This window comes from Nymphalis io, chromosome 2 (genome assembly GCF_905147045.1).
Source record: "Nymphalis io chromosome 2, ilAglIoxx1.1, whole genome shotgun sequence".
Lineage (NCBI taxonomy): Eukaryota > Metazoa > Arthropoda > Insecta > Lepidoptera > Nymphalidae > Nymphalis > Nymphalis io.
This window is the reverse complement of record NC_065889.1, coordinates 388,071-409,014: the sequence shown is the minus strand read 5'-3', so window position 1 is coordinate 409,014 and position 20,944 is coordinate 388,071. Positions and strand designations below refer to the sequence as shown.

General features: G+C 39.2%; 1 protein-coding gene across 5 annotated transcripts in view; it reads left to right on the top strand.

Moving 5' to 3' along the window:
* LOC126778048 (protein FAM102A) overlaps positions 1-20,557 on the top strand; it is a 73,525-nt gene extending 52,968 nt beyond the window's left edge. For 2 of the 5 annotated variants that reach the window (XM_050501406.1, XM_050501399.1), the window contains 10 exons: positions 13,518-13,648; positions 14,226-14,406; positions 14,678-14,814; positions 14,939-15,031; positions 15,105-15,205; positions 15,298-15,395; positions 17,189-17,875; positions 18,988-19,271; positions 19,336-19,453; positions 19,524-20,557. In XM_050501406.1, coding sequence (XP_050357363.1) covers positions 13,518-13,648; positions 14,226-14,406; positions 14,678-14,814; positions 14,939-15,031; positions 15,105-15,205; positions 15,298-15,395; positions 17,189-17,875; positions 18,988-19,271; positions 19,336-19,453; positions 19,524-19,527 — 1,834 coding nt within the window. In that variant the 3' untranslated portion in view covers positions 19,528-20,557. Of the gene's footprint in view, positions 1-13,517; positions 13,649-14,225; positions 14,407-14,677; positions 14,815-14,938; positions 15,032-15,104; positions 15,206-15,297; positions 15,396-16,874; positions 16,899-17,188; positions 17,876-18,247; positions 18,401-18,987; positions 19,272-19,335; positions 19,454-19,523 lie in introns of all 5 variants that reach the window. The other 3 variants (XM_050501413.1, XM_050501427.1, XM_050501417.1) reach the window with 3 other exon arrangements.
* The last annotated feature ends 387 nt before the right edge of the window (positions 20,558-20,944 follow it).

Sequence of the window (20,944 nt, the reverse complement as noted above, 5' to 3'; positions counted from 1 at the left end):
ACATTGGACAGCTTTGTAAAAAATTAATGTATATTGTTAAAACATAACCTGCTCATGTATTAAATACACCTAAAGCGATGATTTTCTGAGCACCAACTCTTGTCTTGTTTACATATTATTAAACTTTACATTGTATTCTAACGTTTTAGTATTGTGCTTTTAAAAAGTGATTGATAGCGAAGGTCACGTGTTTCTCAAGAACTAAATCTTATACTCTATGATAACCATTAAATGTTTTATTTATATTATTTTTCCGTCTCACTGACACAAAAATTCCAATCATTCCGTGGTCTTGTGACATTTTATTATTAGAAAGAACGAATAATAGTGAACATGACGCCGGCGACATGATCCGTTGTTGCGCAAACAAATCAGTACTGCACGCGGCGGAGACTCAACAGGACGTAAGCTTATTTACATCATCTGGCGTACTCATCTCATACTAGCAAAATCCAGTTGTCGCTGTGCCGCCTTCGTGTATATGTATATATACTTATTTATGTGTGTGCAGACTTTCACGGTGATCGATCAAACGTTGACGAAGTCTTTTATTGCAAACAGAAAGGTTACGCTTGCAAACAAAACCGTTTAATATATTCGTATCTATGTATTTGTGTATCGCTCACCTGTTTTAGTTGAAAACTTCTAAACTTGAAAAAGTTTGTCCCTAGTCCCGGCGACGCTTATTGCGGCGGAGGGAGAAGGCGAACTCTCTGGCTTAATACCTTCGACTACCACCTAAAGATGAAATGGCATATAATATAAAATAGATTGACATTATGAGAGCTGTCAATGAGACTGTAACACTCTCAGTCATTAAAAAAATCAATCTACTGGTGGTAGGGCTTTGTGCAAGCTCGTCTGGGTAGGTACCACCCACTGATCAGATATTCTACCGCAAAACAGCAATACTTGATATTGTTGTGTTCCGGTTTGAAGGGTGATTGAGCCAGTGTAGTTACAGGCAAAAGGGACATAAAATCTTAGTTCCCAAGGTTGGTGGCGCATTGGCTATAAGCGATGGTTGACATTTCTTACAATGCCAATGTCTAAGGGCGTTTGGTGACCACTTACCATCAGGTGGCCCATATGCTCGTCCACCTTCCTATACTATAAAAAAAAAAAAAAACGAGGTAACGACACCGCGCCGGCCACTACTCTTAACTACTACTATCACACGCCACTCGACGCAATGGCTATTGCGTGTTTTAAAATTTCTAATCGTTCTAATGATAAATATTAGTATATTGCATTTGTAGTTTTGCGTCATGTTTAATACTCTTGGACATATGTATGTCTCGAGTTAATGCGACGGGTCGTTACCGTTATGAACGCAGATTATGTATAATTATAGCAACACAATCGACGGTGTTTGTGAAACACAACAGAAACTTCTTCGACGACACGACACGACACGAACTTATTTTAATAAATGTTTAAGGCTTCGTTTTATATAAATGAATGTAATTAACCGCTTCAGATAATAAAGTGGTACGTGTTCACTTTACCGAAGGTTATCACCTCACGTCGATACATTCCTTAAGACGAGCTCAAATATATTTTTATTCCACTTGTTTTATTATATTGATTGACAACCCCAATATAATTACTTGTATTTTGATTTTCTGGAGGTTTAATCAGGTAAAGTAACCTTATATTAAAAAATATAAGAAATGTAACATTGGCAAAAACTACAAAATATAAACAAATTAATAATAATTTTCTAGCAATTAATTTCCTTTGATATAAATTTCGAGGGCGGGTATATTCGGAGAGCATATTTTCGGTTTTTTTACATAACTGTCTTTTAGTTTGTGAAGTAGAATGAACGTATAGAACAACGACATATCGGCAAGTTGGTTTTCACGTAAACGGTTAGAAAATCGAAGTTTGTCACCCTTTTAAAATTTACATTTGGACCAACATCGCCTCGTAGAAGTATCATATAATTACTCCCTACATCGTTATACATTTGTGTATTATTTTGTCTTAGACATTTTGTTTCAAGTTGCGTCGTTCTCGTCCTTCGCCGACTCCGAGAATTTCGAGTGATTTTCGAATGATCGAGTGAGATGCTTCTCACTTCAGATTTGCATTATATTTTAAAATATTAAAAAAAATGTTGGGTTTCTTTTAATTCAATTACTACAATACGGGTTGATTATGTTAACAATATATTCGAATGAAGTGTTTTCCGAGGTGATGACGTCATCGATGAGAGCACTTGTAATAGTCACCATCACGTGATCGAATTGTTTTTAAAATACTTTTTATTTAAGGTAAAACATACATCTTAATAAAATTACAAACTGGGAATTTATATTTATGACATTGTAAACATATTTATATATTTTTTATGGACATGATGTAAACTTTGATAATTTGAAATTATTAGAACGTATTTTAATCGTATTATTTATTGATAAAGTAAGTCATTACTGGCAATTTATATCTGCTTACTTATCATTACTAAAAATATGTACGTATCAACGATTCTCGAACCATTGTCATAAACTACAAGGACATACTATATTACACTCGAAATTGTACTAACATATTCGTTGCGTAAAAAAGCATTATCTAAATGCTAACTGAGAGTTATCGTATTTATATTATAAATATTTTATATTACTTATTTAGAAAATATATTTAAAAAAAAGCCGAGATGGCCCAGTGGTAAGAGCGCGTGAATCTTAACCGATGATCGTGGATTCCCGGGCAAGCACCACTGAAATTTCATGTGCTATTTGTGACTAATAAAAAAAGAAATTTAAAAAAAATAATTCATCTCGTGCTTGACGGTGAAGGAAAACATCGTGAGAAATCCTGCATGTGTCTAATTTCACTGAAATGCTGCCACATGTGTATTCCACCAATCCGCATTAGAGCATCGTGGTGGAGTAAGCTCCAAAACCTTCTCCTCAAAAAGGGACAGGAGGCCTTAGCCCAGCAATGGGACATTCACAGGCTGTTACTGTTACTTATTTAAAATAGGTAGGTGGACTGGCAAATGTGGGTTGGTACCTACTTAGACAAAACATGTCAAAATATGTTCAAGCCTAGCCGTTTTTATCGGATTGATATAGGTTACTTTTCTTATATATGTCGCGCCTAGTAGTAAGACTTTCCTTAGTCACGTCTTGGTGGGATTCCGACACAGCTGTCTATCGCCAAAGTAATTACATGCACAATCCCGACATCTTAGATCAAGTGGTTGTAGAGAGGAGTACATAAAATTAATAAACATTATAAATACGTGTAGATAAAAGCATGACGCAGTTAAATAGTATAAATAAAAAAGTAATCGAGTTACATTAAAATAGTTCGAATGGTTTTCACTCGGTACATAAACGATTTAATGTAATTCAATATAGCACTTTCAAGTATAAATAAAAAATATTCATAATATATTTGTGTCTGAACATTCGTAGGAGGAGACGGTTCTTTGTTATTAAATTCACGAATCGTAGATATTTAATTAGTTATAAATCTGGCGTAACTCCTAATGACAAGTACCCGTGTAGGTCGTATTGAGGCATCATCACTGAGTCATTGTAGCGTCAACATCGCGCCCCCGCGACGCCCCGACCGACTCTCTAGCGCCAAGGTCGGGTCAGCTGAATTTTTAAGGCACCAAAAATAAGATTTGCAAATGCTTATATCACATAACAATAGACCTTCGCATCAATAAAAGGTTTCAAGTTAAACAGTTCATGTAAATATATTTACATATAATAATTTGAACTATGTCCTTTTTTGCAGTTATGATTGTTTTGTAGTTTATATTTTTTAATTTTTACTTCAGTAATTTTTATTTGTAGTGATGTGTTTACACAGAAAAAAAATTCCCAAATGTATTTATGTGGTTTGGTATTCATTGTTGGTGTGCCTCATTAAATAAATAAATAAATAATAATATTGTATAGCATCCATAACTTTTTTTTCGTTTAAAGTTATATTTTATGAAGTAGAGTTATGTACACTTTTCTAACGCTTCTTATTTCAGTCTAATGGTTTTTACTAAGCGAATATGTATAATTCAAATATTTCGGTTGTTATATATGATCTTTCTTAATACTTTATTTATCGAAGGTGTATTAAATCATATTTTATGACTACATACTTTCGGTAAACGGTTGTTTTTAACAAAACTTGCGATAAAATAGAAACTGCACCATATTATATAGTAAGTTTATGTATATGTAAACACAAACAGCGTCTCGTTTCATACGTGTCTTGCGGTAAAGTAAACGTGTGCAAGCCGCGTGTGAGCCGGCCGGGGATAGAAATTCAGCGACGTATCAATCACTAACCGCTGTCGAGTCAAGTATAGGGTTACACCGAGCCCTTCTAAAATACTGCGAAACTCATAAATCGATCGATACGTCTGCATCTGCACCCTAGATACGAGACTTCTACTTTAGTTAACTAACATGACCAAGAAATACTAGACTTGGGAGTAACTTTTGCGTAGGTTTCGGTCAAGGGAAAGATATCAGACTTTCTATATTCTAGTACAACACGCAGGGCTATGATATGTTTAAAGGAGAATCGTTACGCCACTAACAATAATAGACCATATAGTTTTTGTTTAATATGGTTTGTCGGTTGTTAAATCTGGCGAGTCGATTAATGACGATAAGATCGATGGAAATAATTAGTTACTGTTGGCTAAATATTATATTATTTTGATGGAATATCTAATTATAATTATATTCAAAAAGTAGTCGAAAGAACAATAATATGTTTAAACGTATAGGAAGATATTATCTTTATATACATAAGAACCATTTACATTTAAAGGCTAGTAACCTATGGCTTTGTATATACAAATCAAAATTATAAATACCTACTGTCCGTACCATCGTACTATACTAATTAACATAAGCTTTAGAGATAGTTATCGTATTATAGGATCGTGACCTGTTTTATTATTTACTTCTTGGTAGTACTTTGCGCAAACTCGCAAAGTGCTTAAGGTCTGTTATCCCATTATTTATTGCGCAAAACGATGTAGGGAATGATTAATACTTCTTAAAGTACCACTGACCGTCAAGTACCAGGGGTATTTGTTAGAGTGCTTATATATTTAAAAAGGTCTCTTATATTTAAAAAAATATTAGTAATAATTGTATTTTATGTTAAATAACACGAAAAAAAGCAATATTATATATCAAAGTACTTATAATTACATAGATTATTAAAAATATTAAAAAAAATGTAGTTAAATTTAAATGGAGCTGCCACTCTTCAATTAAGAAATATTAATCGCATAATATTTCATCATTGTTTCTGTTTTGATTATATTATTTATACAGATAAGTTAAAACATCCGTTCGAGTACCTTTCTGCTAGTGATATAATTATAGCCGGGAACTTAAAGCCTATCGGTATTTATAATTTTAAAGCCCAAGATAACTTTCTGCTTCTAAACTGCTAGAAACATTATATTGAGTAATATTTTTTGTTCGCTAAAGCAAAGAGTACGATTTGCCCCACTTCGACTTTGAATTTGCTTAATCTTTGACTAAAATATATTTTGTATGGTTTTAATACTAGCCTTGTACGTGTACCCTCTTCAATTACAGGTATATCCATATTTAACTTCTTTTTTCGATTCAATAAAATTTCAAAATGACTTAAGGTCATGTTTCGATCGCAGTAATATATTTTCCCTTAGAAACTTGAAGCGTGTTAAATTGTCTTTTACTAGATTGAGAAGTTCTGTTCAGGGTGACCGATAAAGTTAATTTACCAAATCTCTAAAGACATATCTTCAATCGATTTTACCAAGCGGTCATTCGATTTCACAAGAGATCATATTGAAATGATGATATATATATATATATATATATATATATATATATATATAATATAATATATATATCATATATATATTGTATATGTAATTTCAATTTGTGAATATGAAGATAGATAACATGCGATAACATTGCGCAACACAACGAGAAAGTGCAAGCCACCCCAAGCGTGCAAATCATTAAGATAGAGAATGCATTCATGTCTTCCGTGTCGATGCCCATCTCATTCAAAGCATTACATTACACTGGAGGAACGCTTCAACGGATTAGAAAAGTTTTTTAAAATGCGTCGAGTAAATTTGCTATATAGGAATACTGGCGACAGGATAAGATAAATAATAGAAGTATTTGATTGCATATATGTATAAAGGTAGTAAAGTCAAAGCCTGTTAATATCCTACTGCTGGGCTAAGGCCTCCTCTCCATCTGATGAAAATGTTTTTTCACCGCGCTGCTCAATGTGGATTGGATACATATGTCACGTATTTTCATCCAACATGTAAAGGTTTCCTTACGATATTTTTTTCGACTTACAAGTACGAGATTAATTATTGAAGTTAAGCACATGAAAATTCACTGATGCTCTTCGGGGCTTGACTCAAAATCTTCGTTTAAAATGCAGGTGTTCTTAACAATGACATATACATGTATATAGTAATCACAGAAAATATTGATACTGAGATTCAGGCAAAATTTCCACTAATATACCTTATAAATTTTCGTTGGATTTTCCATTAAGATTTACGTTTCGTAACCGGTTGACAATTTATACTAATATATAAAGACGAGTTTGTTTGTTTATCTGAACACGCTAATCCCAGCGTCTAGTACCATGTGGATTTAAACAAACATGTTTCAGTTACGGGGGCGGAGTAACATTTGTACACTAATACTTAATCATTAATTAGATGACATTATACTAAAACCTTTAAATATAATTTTGATTAAATGAAATATAAATCGTTGAAAAATTACCATAATTCAAATGAAAATTACGTAAAACGGTGTGCGTAACGAACGTAATGAAAGTCTTAAGGTGTTTTACTCAATATTCATGTTGATGAATTAGCTTAAGTTGCAATACATAATAAATAATAGTAAATTTATATTTATTTATAATTTAATTTAATACGGCTCATATATTTGTTGCTGAGATTTTATTTTAATGACTTATAATCATTACATGACAGCATCCGGTCTCGGCCGCAGCGTCGAATTTTCATAGAGCTATGAAAGTATATGAAATCTCTAACCAATGTTTTCGTCGGAGGACAATTTTGTTGCACCAATCGATTATTAATTTGACAAGATTGAAAACATTGCTATCAGTTTCAAACGTGTGTAACTAAGAAGCCCTGTCACATTTGTTTAGTTTAGAGATTGTATGACAACAGTATACTTAAAACAACAATGTATACTATCGCTAGCAACAATGACAATTTTACCAGCTAACAATTTGTGGTTTGTTTAATTTTTAACCGACCATTGGCGTCAACTGCTCGAATAAACGTTGTGATTTCACGTGTGATCGACAATTGGACTGTGGGAAATTATTTCATGTAAGATGAATAATTAACAACACGAACATTAGTATGCAAAACATAGTTGATAAATTTTATAATAGTTAGGGCTTAGAGCAGACCGCGTAATGTAGTAAACATTACACATACGTATTACACATACAAAAAATATTGTTATTATTTACCGAAACATAACATCGCACACGTATAAGAAAATTAAAATATGTATTCGAAATGCTTTATAGTTGAGGGTGGATTTGTGTTTTATTAATGCGTTTATGTTTGTGGCACGGTCTGTAGCTTTTCATTTAATTTACGGCTCTGAAATGATTATCGAAATTGTTAACGCTCTGTGGAACAAATTTATTTAGTGACAGTCAATTTGTACCGTTTCAAGTCTCAGAAGCAAGTAATTTTTGTAGCTATTTATAACTTGCTGTTAATGTTATCCTCAACATCGTGTGATCAACTAGTGAGTTATTCAGTATAAATACTAATAAGCCTCTTAAAATTTTTGTGATTTTTTTATTTGTCGTAAAAAAAAGCAAAGATTCCGTAAACAATCTTCGCCATATCTTATTATTAAGTTATTTTTGTCGATGATTTGCTTGAAATTTTTTATAATTAAATTTGAATGTATTTCAACGTGTTGCGTTTTGTGAAAATTGTGAATATTGAGCATTAATAATGAAGTCGCATTAAAGGTGACGTAGTCCGTCATATCCCGACACTCGACACTCGACACTCGACACCAGTCCATCCGCCCCGCGACCTTGCTCCGATTATTATTATTATACACAAGCTACCAGGCTTATATTACTACCGCGTTACAATGACTTTGCAAACATTAGTGGCATTTTTAATTAGCTGAGGTGTCACAGGAAAAAAAAGGTATGTATTTGTATATAATAAACAATATCTGAACTTATATATAAATTAAAAAGTTATTCATAAAAGAAACCGTTATCGAATTCATTATTTATGCTTCACATATTGATATAACAACAAGTGAATGTCCCACAACTGGGCAATGACCTCCAATCCTGTTTAGGCGAATGATTCGGAGCTTTAGATTGAGTACATCGCACCACGGCTGTTATACAAACGTAGCTATACACTATACATGCCTAACCTGCCTGCCTAATATAATAAATGCAAAATTTCACGGCTAAACCACTTATCAGATTTTAATATTTTTTTGTATAAAGCAAGCATAAACCCTAAAGGTAAAGACACACATACACGAACTTTTTATACCCAACACCTGAGCTCAGACAGCCCGCCCTCGACCCCTAACATACGGGTGAAATCTAGGATATTATATAACTGCTAAACAGATCGCGAGTCCTGGCTCCTAAGGATAAATATTCTTGAAATAATGAAAACGACGAAAATTAAACTTTAATATGCATTTACATAAAACAACAAATGAGCTTGGTTGCCTTGATTGATACAAATAGCCGTTTTAAGCATTTATTCGTTACGTTGCACGCTTTAATGTTGCTCTATAGGCGTCGCATATTTGTAATACTATTTCAATTTACATCTCATGTTATTTACGTACATTAGGCCGTTAATAATAATGAATATTTTAGTGTCACACGATATCAACACGACACTTGAAAACATTCAGAGTTATATGCAAAAATATCTTCAATGTGATGTGTTCGAGTACTGACCGTTACAATAAAATTGAAGGCAAAACTCAATTCTCGTTCGCAAATGTTTCGGAATGGCTTGGTCTCCAGTTCGATGAAGTACGACGTGCTATGTGTGTCGTGACGTACGGAGTCGCTCGTAAAACTACGGAATGGGAGCGACACTTCGCAACTGTAACGACTAACGTTAACGCTCACGTCTCCAGCTCTCCGCTGTGACCATCTTGCATAATGCAGCGATTGTTTTGTTTCAAGCGCAGCTCGCTAAGCTTTTTGTAGGTTAGGTGCAACATGTAAACATGTAGCTGTAACATCATTAGCCGCTTGTTTCAGATGCTATTTACCTTTTAAAATTTACCGTTTTTGTTATTCTAATTTTAATACAATATATTTTTTATTATATAAGTTTATAAACGAATTAAGTAAGATTCATAAACCAGTCATCATCACACCTTATTCAATTGTGTTATAGCAGATGATTTGCATATAATTACAGTTGGTTTTTCTCGTCAGCCACTAATACTCGACGTAAATTCGTTGTAGATACATAATACGTTTGTATATAAAATATATATTACAGACTTCAAATGGAATCTATTTCGGTAATTTTGTCGCTACTAATAGATATTAGTTACAGCCGTGTTAGTATTGTAACAACCTTATAAGGATGCAGATCCCGAGGTCTTCGGTCTAAATCCCGAAAAGAAAAAATGAAATAGGAAGCTTCAAAATCCTCGCCATCATGTTTTACTTTTAATAACAGAGGACACTGTGAACTGTTTCAGTATTTTTTTTTATTTATAATATGTAAAGAACAGTTATTTATAATATGTAAAGAAAAAGGCTTAAAATTTGATTTAAAAATATCACCAAAACAATGTAAGTTTTACAAAGATCATCTACAAATCACACAAATGGATTTTTTATTTATATATAGAGTTGGCAACTAAGTTAATGAGGTTTTAAAATAAGATGAAATGAAAACAATCAATGCGAAAAATCTGCAGTCGTTTAGTTGCCAAACCGTGTCTTATGTCTATCTATCTAAACTAATAAATGATGTGGCGTTTGTTTTTGTAATACCTAAAGGAGTATATTCCTTATAACACTTATAGCAGAAAATGCAGCGCGTTTTGGAGAAGGTGTTAGTATATAATGTTATGTTAACTTGTACATATATAAAATGACGTGCTACCTGTCGATGACCAAATAACAACTACAGGAAACTAGGAAAGTTAAGCGTATGAACTTTGAACACTAGGTATTTAAAACGAGGGCACCTTCTAAGTGATACCATCTTTGATTAACAAAGATATTTCAGCGCTACAGCACGGTCCTAAATAATTTGAATTTGGAAACGTGAAAATTGATCTTTTAGTAAGCATCGATTAATTTTCATGTGTTCAGTTTGTGAAAATGAAATAATTGTGAGGCGACCTGCATGTGTCGTATGAAAATAGCCACACGTGGATGGATATTTATAGTGGGTACATATCACACGAGTGGCGACAGATATGAACTAATCAAAGTATCTTCCAAGAAATTGTGTGGCACTAATCAACGCTATTTACTTAACAAGTTGATTAAGATTAATGCGGACTGTTAATCAATTAACAGAATGGAAATTAAGATAATGCGTTTGAGGCTACGTTATCGTTGGAAATACTTATGACATGGGTTTCAAATCAGGTGAAATGGACGTGTTTTATGATCTTTCCAGTTAATGGCTCTTAGTGAGTAACTAAGTGGTTCAACCCATAATCTCCACAGTTGTTATTATTATCTGTTGTTATAATAACTTTTCTTTTAACACGTCGATCATTTTATGAAACAGTTTTGTTTTTTCAACAATTTTTAAACACAGATGTTCTCTCAATTCCCTCTTATAACACGCCGAGAGGGCGATCCAACTCGACCGAAGAGAGTTCAAAGCTCAAGACCAAAGGCTTTACGGTCTTTCTAAGGCACGGGAGCGTAAACACTGCGAACTTCTTCACTTTAGCCTGTAACTTAGAATTTCTTACAAAAAGACCCTTAACATTCAGCCCAGTCGGTATTTAAAACAAGGACCTATGCATCTTATTTGCTAGCGACGAGATAAATACGGACTTTTGACATCGTTAATGTCTACTCGTAATGTTGTTTTCTGATTATATATGTATAATTAAATGAATGAAGGAATTCAATTCGAGTTCGTGAATGTACATAATATATACGTTTTCTTACTGATATTGTATAGTTTTTCCGCTCGAATACTTTTTACTTCATCAAATCAGGATTGATATACATAGATGTTTTGGAGGAGGATTAGCCCGAGATACTTGTTTATTCATACAAATATTTTAATAAATGCTTAGCGAAGCGGATATCGTTAATAGATAATAGAACATAGTCTTTTTATATATGAAATAATCGCTATGTCGTTTACTGCTAACGTAATTATTTTCTCATGAACACTAACTTTCTCGACAGCACTACGCGACAATAAAACTAAAGAGACATACTTTATTATGTAGCATTATATTAATATGCATATATAATATAATAATAAAGCGACTGCTCGTATATAATACATAACAATATATACTAGTAAAAGTACATAATAATTTTATTTCTCTTAAAAATACACACGATTAAACACGTTCGTGTGTCATGTATGTGTTGATTATATATAGACATCGAGTGATAAAAAGTATATAAATGTATACTGTGGGCGGAGAAGTGCATGTCCGATCGCCTTTGACTCGCTGCCCGATGACTAACTTCTGGGAACAGGTTATTACAGCTAATGATAGGTACTGACAGTGTAGGGTGTAATCATAATTGATTCCGATTCCCGTAGTATTGATATACCCGATTCCGAGGAATACTATTTTACTATTTTTATATAATACAAGCAGGTGGGCCAGCTGATAGTAAATGGTCAACCCAATGACATAATTCGTTACGTCGCGTTAATCCTAGTAACCATTCCTCACATCGCCAATGCGCCACCAAGTAGTAGTAACACTCACTTCCACGGAATACAAGACATCTTGTAATCAAAACAACTTACTTACTTCTCGGCAAATCTGCTTTATAGATAATTGTTCAAGTTGAAAACCAATATAATTTAACTTCGTCGTCGGGCCAAGAACGAGCAACACTTGACCCTGCGGCCAGCTCTCGGCCAGCTCTTGGTTGGCCCTATTGTGCTTCAAATGCTCGTAAAGTTCAGGCTAAATGCCAAAATTGCAACATTTACTTTCTATTTATACAAACATTACGTTCCAATTGCTTATTTTAACGCTATTGTTGTAATAAATTTTGCAGAAAAAACTTCCGTAATCCGTCCGTAACAGCCTGTGAATGTCCCACTGCTGGGCTAAAGGCCTCCGCACCTCTTTTTGAGGAGAATGTTTGAAGCTTATTCCACCACGCTGCTCCAATGCGGGTTGGTGGAATACACATGTGGCAGAATTTCAGTGAAATTAGACACATGCAGGTTTCCTCACGATGTTTTCCTTCACCGTCAAGCACGAGATGAATTATAATCACAAATTAAGCACATGAAAATTCAGTGGTGCTTGCCCGGGTTTGAACCCACGATCATCGGTTAAGATTCACGCGTTCTTACCACAGGGCCATCTCGGCTTAAACTTAACTCAAATAAATAGTATTGAATATTTGATATTAATACATACTACATATGTAAATATATTCTATATTGAGTTCGGAACAAATTGATTTAATTGCTTTTGCTAATAGATCGGGGCATTTTTATGATATAATAAAACAGATTTCTGCTTATTAGATGTACGTAATTAAACTAGCTCTGCAGTGCTTCCAGTAATATTATTGTAAAGCAGTAATATCAACGATCGATAAAATAATAAGTCGCGAGCCAAAAGTTAAAACTTGCAGCAGAGACGTTTCACGATTATTGCATATAGAAAAATTTTAAACAATTTCGACCTTGAAATGTTACCCTTATAACGACATCGCTTCTAAAATGTAGTTTAATAAAAAATCAATATATCTAAAATGAATGGTAACCCATGTTAACTATGTAGTCTATTGTATATCATGCTTCACTTGTGTGACACATAGAAGATATATCATTGAAATGATGACGTCGGCGTCGTCGAGATACTTTAAAGACGATCGTTTTGTTCATCGACTCCTCGAAATCGACCCGGTCGTCTTGAGATTAAATCGGAGGCACTCAGACGCGGTGATGACACCTTTACTGCTTTACTTTCAAACATGGTTGAACAACGGTCACATCTTCGATGAGAAAGGATGAAATCTATATAAATATAATGTTAATATAATGTATCGTGCTTTAATTAACTGCTAATTAATGAGGCAAATAAGTCAATTCGAGGGATAAAATGATGTACTCGTTACAGGGTGACCGACGAAAACTGTTATAGTGTTAGACTTTGGACGTATGTCGCGTTAAATTAATTTGTTCGACCAGGATAATGTTTAAATATTTAATTAATGAAATAATTATCAATAATTTTTTTGGTTATCAGGGAGGAGGTTCGCAAACACGCGGTGCAGTGGAACGCGAACTTTTCGTTCGTGTGCAAGATGTGCGCGAACGCGAACACAGGCGTGCTCGAACCGGCGCTTCTACGCGTCTCCGTTCGGAAAGAGTGCAAAGGTATCACTTCTTTTATTTATACTTAAAAGAAAATATTTACTTCTCGCTCAACAATAGTTTTGTAAGGAGGAAAGTTGCACAGTTTGTCAGCTTTATGTGTTCACTTACTTCACGGCCGCGAGAGTTGGCAACGGCTTAGTGGGTCGCCTGGAAAGACGATAATATACTTTAACAAATCGTCGGTAGTTTTCAGCAGGGAGTGTCCAAGTTACGAATTGTCGAAGGAGTCAAGTTTGCCAAGAAGCGTGTCAATATTGTAAACCTCCGGGTGTTTTTTGCATCGTTAGTCATTTTCTCGGAGTATATTTAAATAGTATTTATGAAGTTCCCGCCAGCTCCACAGAAATGGATGGTAATAAAATTTTATGTGTTGGAAAATATAAAATATAATAAATATTGGTCGGAAAATATACATCCGTTCATTCAGTATAAAAAAATGATGTTTTTTGTTATTCAGTTGCGGCTTCGTTTTATTATTTACAACAATAACTCATTTTACGATGGAGGTAAAGGTTCGATAAAAGATTTTCCCAAATAAAGCTAGACACAGACTTTAATTCATCTTTGATGTTTCCAGGTGGCCGGTCTTACCAGAAGCTAGGGTTCTGCGATGTAAACCTGGCGGAGCTGGCGGGCGCCGGTGAGACCACGCGGCGCTGCCTGCTCGAAGGCTACGACCCGCGCCGCCGGCAGGACAACTCGGTGCTGCGGATACGCATCAAAATGAATATGATCTCCGGGGACCCACTCTTCAAAGTGTACGTACCTTCAGTGTGCCAGTGAACAATTTATTTCAAATTCAACGACATTTTATCGGTTCCTCGAAATTATAACTTTAAATTACATTTCTCTGTAATAAAGTTTTCAGTGTTAAATATATTTTTTACATTTTTCGCTATTACAAAAAAAAGGAATAATTTTCCTGAATTGAAATATATAGTTTGCTCTATCATACTCCACATCAATATTATAATCAACTTTAAAATGTGCAATGATATTTAATATTTATACTTCGTTATGTCATTCCAGTCCCGAGAGAAAGCAGGAGGTCACGGAGAAGACGGGCGGCGACAGCGGCTCGGAGAGCGCGGCGGCGGCCGACGACGACTGCGCCTCCTCCACCGCCAGCTCGGGCTTCGGCTCGCTCACCAAGAAGAAGAACTTCGGTCGGTACCCATGTCGCCTGGAGCGCATATACAGGATCGTCGCGTCGACTGGAACGCATACCATTGAATTTTTCGGAGCCCGACTGTACCGTATAAGCTATATAATGTAACGCTCACCCCGCAGAGGGCGCGCCGGCCGCGCTGGCGACGGCGCCGCCGGCCGAGCCGCCCGCGCCCGACGCCGACGACGCGCCGCCCGCGCCGCCCGACCACAGCGGTAAGGTGACCCCCCCCCCCCCGTGTGGAGGGTCTTAATAAACACCGTTGTAACATTGCCCCGCCCCGCCCAGGGCTGGCCGTGTCGGCGCAGAGTGCGGGCTGCGCGGCGTGTCAGCAGCAGCACACGCACTCCAGGAACTCCTCCAACACCTCCGGCGACATGAGCAGCAAGGTCAGTCGCCGCGCCGGCGGTGCGGTCGCGTCGAGTGTGCGGCTCGACGCTGCAGACGAGCAGATGTGTAATGTGGCGATGTGTCCCCCCAGGCGTCCGGCTACGGCAGCTCCGTGTCGGCGGCGTCGGCGCACTCGCGACAGAGCTCGGAGGGCGACTCCGTCGGAGACTCCAGACCCCACCATAACAGGTAATATTGGCCATTCGTCACGCTGACCGCTACCTCGTCTCGATGGCTCCCGACTGCGAGACTATCGTCGGACATGACGTCGTTAACGAATTCGAACCGTTCAAAGGAAGGAACCTCTCGTTGCTAGTGTATAAAATGATTATTAAATAATATATATAGTATGTCAGGGGTAACATCGGGTCGGTGGAAGGCCAAAGTTATACAAAATGACACCCGAACTAAACCGAGCTACGAGTAGCTTAGGAAAAAGTAACCCCACCATGGGGTATGATGCGGTTACCTTGCCTCGTAATCGAAGTAAAAATATTCACAATGTCTGAGGCTTTTGTGATAAATATTTTATATTTAGGTGTTAGACACATGGACCGGAAGTAGTAGTAGATTTCTACTATTACGATATACATTTTTTTCGTTTTTTTTTTATAAATTGGGAATTTTGTTAAGCTTAATTAAAACGTACAATTTTTTAAATTATGTAATCGGTCAACGTAAAATATGGTTGTTCGCTATAACTCGACCGCTCCAGCGTATACTACTACTGACCCGTATCAATTTGACCGGTAAACGGATGGGATATTTCGCCCTCACACAACTATAAGAACACGTCAAAACTTCTCCAAACTATCGACAATACGGCAACGGTACAGCAGTTTCTCCTGTAATATAGAACATAACATATTGAGTTACAAATTATAGATCAAGTTGAAATAGTTTCCTTAGTTGAGGGAAGATAAAGTAGCTTGGATATATTATATCGGATTTCGATTCTTATTGTAAAGATTAAGATTAATTCTAACCAATCCTGAGTTAGGAAGGTGAAATAAATAAAAATTCAAGTTACAGAGGTAACTAACATATTTATATTTATTATAAATCAACATTATTTCAAAACATCTTTAAAATCTTAAAATATCCGAAATCAAGTTGTAAAGGTTGTAAAATAAAACATAGCAACGTTCGAGTGTTTATTCGAGGTCCAATTTACTTTTGCGAGGTATAGGGGGAAAATATACAAAATGTACAATGTAACAAAATGGCGCACTATTTTGATTCATAGTGTTGAGATTTCGAGAAATTGAGGTTTTGAGGCTTGAAGGGAAGGAAACAAAAGCTTTTTTTGCGTTGCGTTTCGCAGCGTCGACGTCATGCGGGAATTTCGTGTTCTTGTTCTATATAAAAGCGTTACGCTCGTGTATCGACTGGCAATAGTCTACTACTCGGACCTGAGCAGAACGCGCGGCAGATACTCAATGATAATTCAGTATTTACCTTTAACCTATATTTTACTTGAAACAACCTCACGAAAACATGAATTTAACAAGGAATTATTTATAAATAAAACAATTATAATAAATATTTTCAACCGTCATATCGATGTATGAACGTAACCACCTCGCGCCGGCGGGTGGCCGTCCGCCCGCGTCGGGGCGGCGACATCGACACACTTATTATTCATTGTATTTTTTCTTTCATAAATAGAGTAACTTCGAAGGCAGGAGAGAAATTCTTTATACCATCTATAAAATAAAACATATATTCTATCACCTTCATTGCGAAGTTTACCGGGAACTGTGAGTTGTAAAGTTCGTCAGGTTGTAAATAGAATCGTATTATCGGTGTTGGCGCCCGCCGCACCCCCCGCCCCCCGCCCGCCGCTTCACATTAACACGAGTGTCGAGCACGTCACTAACATCCGCAGCCTCCATCTCGCTATATTGATTTATATATTTTTTTTATTTTTTCCCCGTCACCCCTTACCTCCGCCCCCCCCCTCTTCCCTGCATGTCTCGCAGCGTGCGCTTAGAGCGGACCACCACCACCACCACCACACTGTACGTGCCCGCTACGGGCTGCAAGCACGCGGGCCGGACGCTCGCCAAGCTGCTGCTCGAGAGAACCGTCCTGAACGAGACCTCCGATCTCTACCTGTCGCCCGACACCACGCTCACGACCCCCGACGCGTACCTCACGCCCAACGCCACCCTCACGGGCCCCCCCGACGTCATCCCTCGCCACGCCCTCCGCTCCCCCTCCAGCGAGGAGTACAAGACCCCCGACAGCACTATCGCCGACGAGCACTCGTTCGCGATGCCGACCTACTTCGACCGCAAGAAAAAGGCGGCCTCGATAATAGTGTCGGCGGTGCAGCCGCTCGCGAACTTCCAGATATTCAAACAGAAGTCGCTGAACACGATACCCGCCCTGATCGAGAGGAGCAAGAAAAACGAGGAGCTATTCACGAACTTCCCCTTCCTGACGCCGCTCGCGCACAGGAAGAACTCGCTCGTGTCCAACTCGAACAGGCTGTCGGGGTGCGTCGAGGACGAGTTCTACTGCATCCCGTCCGAGGCGGAGGCGGACAGCTCGCTGGAGCACATCGACGTGCGGCACCGCTTCCGCAGCCTGTCCAACCGCGCGCTGGCCGACACGTCCACGCCCAAGGAGCTCGCGGGCCGCCGCAGCTTCCACGAGCGCGCCAGGTCAGTGCGTGCTCGCCCGCCGACCCGCACCGCTCACCGGCTCACCGGCTCACCATCTCACCACGCTTCCCGCTTTGCCGATGCCCTTAATCCACTAACGACACTCACCGGGTGTGGGGCTAACAATTCTCTGTCGCCTCTTTCATCTCTCTCGGTCTCTGCGTTCGGATCGTAATTTGTCATTCTGTGTCGTCGAAGGGTCACGTATTGCGCGAGGTTCGCGGTGCTAACGTACTCTCGAATTGCAGAGCGACCGATACGCTCGTGACGTCGGAGTCGCTCCACGCCTTCGCGTCCACGAGGTCAAGGGGAATGAAAACGTAAATGTTTAATGTTTGTGAGCGTCAAGGAGTAAGAGTGCGTGTGGCGCAGGCGCGAGGCGGGAGCGGGCGCGGGAGCGACAGCGGGAGCGGACGGCACGTGCGGCGCGTGCGGGGCGCTGCTGGAGGGCCCCCTGCGGGAGGGCCCCCTGCGAGAGGGCCCCCTGCGGGAGGGCTCGCTGCCGCGCCGCGCCAGCACCGCGCTGTGCGCACCCCCACGGTCCCGCGGGCTCGGTCGGCGCCGCCCGAGCCTCGTGTGAATGTTTCGTAGATGTTGTCTCGTGTCGCTGTCGTAGTGTGCTTTTTATTTTTCAGATTATTTGCTGGTGTATATAATTTAATGATATTATTCGTAGCGTTCGATAGAGTCCGTAGTTGTTAATGTTATTTCGTTGAATTTACTTCGTTGTTCATTGTTGTGAATATGTAAAGAGTATGGATGGCATGAATTATAATATAAACTTTTCTTTGCTTTAATATGCATGCGGCTTACGGAAAGTGCTGTTTCGATGCTTCCTGCATGAATTGGAAAAACTCTAAAGTCGTTCTCGTCCTAAATACAGTAAATGTAAAACTGAACAGATATTAAGATTATAAAATAGCGACTATCTAAGAAGGCCACGTCATTTAAGATCTCAATAACATATATTACCGAGTCGGTACTTTATATTTATTTTATGGACGGAGTCACATCCCCGACATCTCCCTCCCGGAAACTATTCCAGTACTAAACTAACTGAAGTATACTCGATTAAAAAAGCTAGAAACGTGACCGGAGCGGTGTGTCCGCAGGAACCCGTCGTCGGGCTCGCTGACGGCGTCCGCGTCCGAGAGCGGCTCGCTGGAGCGCGCCAGACTCGCGCTGGCAGCCCGCGCGCCGCCCGCCGACGACCAGGTAGCGACCGCCCCGCCGCCTGCGCCACCAGCGCCACCGCCTCCCACACTGACGACTGTCCTTCGTCCGCAGCACGTGGTGTCCTGTCGCGTGGAGAACACGCGCGTGAACCCGGACTCGCTCATCGACGAGCTGCTGGCCGCCACCGACCTGAAGCACGCCGTCGACGACGCCGCCGAGAGTGAGTACCCCCCCCCCCCGTCCGCCGTCGGCATGCGGTGTCGGTAACGCTGGGCTGTCCACAGCGTCGGGGCTGCAGCTGTACATCACGCGCGACGGCACGGCGGAGCTGGGCTCGCGGCGGCGCCAGCAGCTGGCGCGGCGCGACTACCAGCGCGTGGTGCTGCACCCGCACGACAACAGGTGCGCGCCGCGCGGGCGCCCGGCCGGCCCGCCCGCGCAGTGCTGACGTGCGTGTTGCGTGTGTCCGCAGGTAGCCGCCGGCCATCGCCGAGGGCGGCGAGCCCGCGCGGGAGCCCTGACGCCGGCGGCGGAGCGCCGCGGGCGGCTAGGGCTCGCGGCGACAGTATTACACGAGATTCGACGGACTCGGTGCACGACGCGATGCGTATTTATTGTTTTGGATATTGTGTAATAGATTATGCCATAATGTATTTGATCTGCGACGTGTGACTCGTCGGAGGAGCCTCCGGACGGTTGTGTTCGTGCGATCGGAGCGGTTTCGTATGATTTATATATTGTTTTTTTATTTTATTTTATATCGTAAGTAGGATTCTTTTGTAATACATGACGACCGACACGACGACCGAATGTTCCTATGTGCCCCCCCCCCCCCGTGACGACGTGCTCCCGGTGCCGTAGTGTATCGCTCCATATTCTCGTCTTTCGTTTCGCCGACCGCTAGTCTGACGTGTGCGTCTCGTGTCCCTTGTACCCTATTTAATATTTAAATGAATCCGCACATGTTTTATCTATTTATTTATTTAATCGCGATGAAGTGCTCACGTAACTGGTGCTAGGCGAAGTATACCTGACGGCGAAATCGTATTCTTTGCGTTTTTGTAATTTTGAATGTTTACTAATAATTTTATTGATATATTATTGTTATTACCGAGATCGGCCCCTCCATGTTGAAACTGTATACTTCCGAATCCCTCCAGTTTTCCGTTTTATAAAGTAATTGTTGTAAATATCCAATGAAGTGCCAAACGGCTTGTCCACACGGGCGGAGAAACGTTAGCGAGGTCGGCATTCGACCGTGCGGAGAGGTTTATCTAAGTCATTCCTTTATGTAAAGCTTAAGCGTGGCTTGCCGTTAATCGTAGCTGGGCCGGCGTTACCTTCGAGGAACTAATGCTTTTTATTTGGTTCGTCGAACGTGACGCCGACGTATTGTAATTAATAAATTGCGCATAAAGTTTGACGGCGCACGCGCCTTGTTATTGTATCATATTGTCTTGTAATACAGCCTGTACAGTATTTGAATAAAGGAAGTGTTTAGAACTATTTTTGTGTATTATTTTTGGTAACGTTTTTTTCAATCCTGTTTCCTGAAAGTTCCATTGTCATGTCATGTTATGTCATGTGGCGGACTACTATTAAAGATTATTGACATACATGGTCTGCTTATTAACTATCGATTAAGAAAAATACACTTCCCCTGCCAGCCTACAGTAAAAAATAAATTTGGACGTTTTAGACGAGAAACTTGTTTGAGTAGAGGGGAGTGTATCTGGGTGAACACAAGTATTACGCATGAATTGGCTGCGGCAGCGCTTCACAATACTGTACTTGTAATTATTTTAAGGGTAATAAATCTATACATATATTAAAAATGTTATTGATCGCTGTCTGTACATGGAAGATCTTTGAATAAAACTAATACCGGAGGTT